At 33.6% G+C, this 4872-nt stretch overlaps 1 protein-coding gene across 3 annotated transcripts in view; it reads right to left on the reverse strand.

Moving 5' to 3' along the window:
- Positions 1-3165: 3165 nt before the first annotated feature.
- The window catches only part of LOC106870725 (uncharacterized), a 12624-nt gene continuing 10917 nt past the window's right edge, over positions 3166-4872 (reverse strand). For 2 of the 3 annotated variants that reach the window (XR_001409560.2, XM_014916896.2), the window contains one exon: positions 3166-3704. Coding sequence is in view for 2 of the 3 variants with exons in the window: in XM_014916896.2 (XP_014772382.1) it covers positions 3522-3704 (183 nt within the window). In the remaining variant the exon portion in view is untranslated. Of the gene's footprint in view, positions 3705-4282; positions 4813-4872 lie in introns of those variants that run through there. The other variant, XM_014916895.2, reaches the window with a different exon arrangement.

Below are 4872 nucleotides of genomic sequence, written 5' to 3' on the forward strand. Positions count from 1 at the left end.
TATATATATATATATACATACATACATACATACATATATATATACATACATATACATATAGTGTGAATAAAGCCAGAAACTCCCCGTAAATGACTTCCAAAATAAAACAATGAAGAACAAAGTTTGCATCAAAGAAATAATGGAACCCATCATTTGTGTCATTGCAATCGTCACGAAGATAGAGTAAATCTACGTATAGTTGTATATCTACGTATAGTAATATATCTGCATTTAGTAGTTACGTCCATTGGATAATATACAGTCATTCCTGCATGGAAAGAGAAAATAAAAAATGTTATGAAGTATCAAAGCCAGTATGAGAGAATGGCAAAGCCATGACACTTTGTGACATTCCTATCAGCCTAAACTGATAAAGAAGTAAAAAAAAAAAAAAATCCTGGGTATCACAATCAAAGGCAAAGTAAATCTTATACATAAGTCAATCCTTTCGGACCGAAACATTGACCGAAAAGAAGATGGGGATTAACAAAATGCAAAGAACATGAAATAGAGACAGCTTGGGATAGGGTTTTTGAGTGAAAACTGCATCGATAATAATTCATCCATTGACAATGATTAAAAGGAAAAGAATCATAAACTAAAACATAAAAACCATATGATGGCTTCCGACTTTACATTCCATAAAAATATGTCTTATTTGACAAGATACACCTTTCTTGGAAAATACTTGCGATTTGATATCACAATTTACACAATACATATCCTGTACAGTCACTTCCTGTCTATTATAACCACAACACTAACAGCACAATTATTTCCCTAGACCATAACATAACTCCTACAACATGATCACTTCCTTATATAGTAACTTCCATAACACGTTCTATTTCCTATTTCCATTATACAATAAAAATTCATTTAAAGTTTATTATACACAACTACCTCTGTATACGATAACACAGCCTACACAACATTGTGAACACCAGTGTCAAACAATCTTTCGTCAATCCAGCGTTCACTTTAATGACAAATCTAATTTATTCGTATTCCTCCTTTAATCTTCTGTTGTGGTATTCAAATGAGATTGAAGTTTAATTCGAATGTGCTTATTAGACATTTTATTGTTGTAGAAACTAGGAAAGAAAAAGGAAAATAAATATGATTAAGGAAAATTGATAGATAATTAGCAACTTCATGAAAATCACCGTCTTTCTATATTTAACAGTGAACATAGCTTGCACAAAATAGTGAACAACAAAATTAGTGACTTGGTGGTTGTTTAGTTTTCGTTAATTTGCTGACGTTTGATGATGAGCGTCAATCTTCTACCATGAACGAGACCTAATTCCATTCTGTTCTTGGTTTGATTCTCTTTTAGTAGGCAGCATAGTATAAAACGCAGTATTTTTATATGCTTCATAGTAGAAAATACAATTTCACATAGATAAGTTGTGTTAAGCAGAATTATTGATTTTAGCGTTATCTTTGCAAACATTTAGCTGTTTTAACCAGAATTCTATCAAGGAAAGCGATAGGAAAAAAATTTTTTAATGGCTTCGTTACTGTGTTATTCCAACAATTTCACTTTAAGGTCATCGTCCACGTCCGAAAAGATGGGTCGCCGGATCCTGTTGTCAAGTTTCTTTCAGTATATATTTCTCTAACATATTCTGACTACCGGCCTCTTTTTTTCAATGATGGATCGATTTCCAACTGTTCCCTGATTCTATCCACAAAAAGGGGAAACGACGATAGATCTTTTTCAATTTGGCGTTTCCAAAGTGAGATCTTTTTATCAAATAACCATATCAAGATACTGCAACTTATCTGCATCCAGTATCTTCATTGTGAGTTTCTCTTTATTCTGATGGTCTAATAAGTTTAAGAAATAGACAATGAACAAACTTAATTAATGGCACGCAAAGTTTTCTTCCGAATTATTTCTGTTTTCGATTTTTAAAAAATGGCTATTTCCTTAGACATAATCGCAACTCGATTGAAAATCCTACTTCATAAAAGTTAATACACAACAAGGTGGAAAAGCAAAATTTGATATTCACTTCCCAATTTCTTGTAATCCTGTAACTGAGAATGAAATTTGAAGTTTTAATAACAATATTCATGATTTCTTAAAATTTCAGTTGTAAAGTCTTCACAGTAATTTCCTACCGATGAAGTATACTGTGGTAAAATATTTATGTGAAGAACCCTCAGCTTCACCAGAACTGCAAAACTGGAATTGTGTTCAATATACTCAGCTCTCAAGAATTTTCCACATTTCATGATGTTCAAAATGTCAACAATATGTGGTTGTATTTAACAATGGTTGACACACAAAAGAAACTCATATTTCAAGGCGTATCATCGAGCACATATCGATTACATACATCCAATTGGCACGTATTTAAGACGACAGCCGATTCATCTAATTGAATTCTAATGAAACATATTTGTCGTTTCATTTCGTTTATCAGATGAACGAGGACATCATCACACATTTCGGTATTTTTCGATTGCAATGATACCGGAAAGAGAGTGGGAGTATTGAATGAATAAATGAGAGAGAGAGAGAGAGAGAGAGAGAGAGAGAGAGAGAGAGAGAGAGAGAGAGAGAGAGAGAGAGAGAGAGACAGACAGACAGACAGACAGACAGAGACAGAGACAGAGACTGACAGAGATGGTGAGTCTCAAATTTTCTTACCCTTGAAGTGGTTTGGCAAATCTTCTTTGGTTCACAATGATAGATTTTTTCCTTAATATAAATATACCCCTCTTCAACAAGATTTAAGAACTGGTTTTGCTGAGAGGCAGAATCTAACCGGAAGAGTTTTTTCTTCATATCGAGCAATTTGTCAGAGTGTTTGCCTTTTAATTACCCTTGAATTCTTGCGAATTTATAATTCGAACTTCACATTATGAAGTTACAAAACATACATTCTGTTTCATCAGGACCACCAAGGTGTCTAAGACAGATATAAAATTATATTCAACATATTTGTCATTCTTTTTCTAACTCTGACAGCTTTCATTTGAGTTTGGCTCCTATTGTCACTTGTACTAACTTGGGTCAAAGGTGCAACCAAACCAAGTATAACAACTAACAGTATCTGCAGCGCAAACAAACGAATGTAATCAGTAAATGAGATTCGGTACGATGATTATTCTCAAGAGGCAACAATTTTTATCTCCAAATTAGATAGGTGGACGTGTAGACACAACAACCAGGCTACATAAGTACGATCTGTTTGTGGCTGAGGTAGGTAAGGAAGATATAGACACCATCAGAAAGGGAGGTAGAGAAGAGCAACGACTGCGACTGACGTCATACTTGCAAAGCGAGAGGTAGAAAAGTGGAAAACTAACTGCAATGTGTGTTATATGTACGATTTTATTTTTTTTGAGAATATATTAATTCTTTGATTACAGTTTTTGTTTTTTTGCTTTGATTTTTTTTTTTTTTTAATATTTGAAAGTTGCATAAATTTTTCCTGAAATCATTTCCACCATACCCTGCAATTAATTTCAGCATTTCCTGGTGTTTGAATGTTTATTCTACACAGTCAACCCCTCTTCCCTGTATCTCTCAAGCATATAAGTTGTGTGTAACACGGTACACACAACTTATATGCTTGAGAATTATATTTCAATGCAATAACACGCGCACTATATTCTACACCAAGAATTCTCAAACTTTTTCTCCTGATACATCTTTTTCTTCTGTCTGGCTGTGTTGGCGCATCCTTCTGAAGAATATAATGTAAAATATACAACCAGCATAAAACATGGCGATTTCCTTTAATTCAATGTAACATTTTTAATAAGATTGATGAGCTTGACTCTTTTTATATGGTAATTCATTTGTAGTTACAGTGTCAGAGAGATACAGATACATATCCTTCTCAGTTGACAGCCTTGCATAATATTTCTTTTTCGCTAACCGTGTGTGCATCGAAACAGCAAAAGCCCTTCTACCCATTTTTTTTTTTAGAAACATATGAGTAAGACTTAGCCATGGAATACCAAAGATTTATCTGGGAAAAGGTTTCAAAAATGGTCATTGACTGTGAAGTTATTTATAAATGCTAAATCTTAATCTCGGATTAATTCTGAAGTGATTTCGAATGAGTTAATAATGCAATTCATTAACATCAGGAAAATGGGAATCTATACATGAAGTGAAATAAGTGAAATTAAAAGCTTATAGGTCATCATACATTGTTACAAGCAACGTAATAATTTCACTCATGGTCTTAAAATCGTCAAAACGACCCTCTTTAATTTCTTTTATTCGATAACTGAAATTACATTTGGAGTGGTTTTTACTTTTCGGTGAAATCTTTAACGGTATTTAGGTTGCCTTTAAATTACATCTTGATTCAAGAAAGCCACAAGAAATATCACTCAAGTAGTCTGACATTGCTCTCCATTTACTGTTAGAAAGTTAGATTGTAAACTTTATTTCTTTATTTTTAAAAAGATCTATTTTAGTTCAACTTTCTCGTTACTGCAGCGCTAACGACCAAAGTAATGCCACTTCAGTGAATAACGATGCCTTTCTCTCAGCCTTTAATTCTTGACACGACAAACGCAATTTAGTTGTGTCCCAGGGACTAGATATGACAAAGATCTCTTTGTATCACTGAGAATGGATATGAGAGGTGAAGGCAGCATCAACGTACATAAAGCATGCTTATGATTCAGAGAGCGCAAATAATTTACGTAAAGGGTGACATTTAACAGTTCTGCTAAAAGAATTGATCTACAACCCTGAATTGCAGTAGCTCTGCCACTCATGCAGGTACCATTTCCTCGAAAAGACCATTCAAATACATCTTCTCTTTTCGTTGTGCTCTACAAAGTTTAAAAAAGTGAGAATTCCACTTAAAAATCTGAATCCTTTACGTGTGTTGC

Source organism: Octopus bimaculoides, chromosome 4 (assembly GCF_001194135.2).
Source record: "Octopus bimaculoides isolate UCB-OBI-ISO-001 chromosome 4, ASM119413v2, whole genome shotgun sequence".
NCBI lineage: Eukaryota > Metazoa > Mollusca > Cephalopoda > Octopoda > Octopodidae > Octopus > Octopus bimaculoides.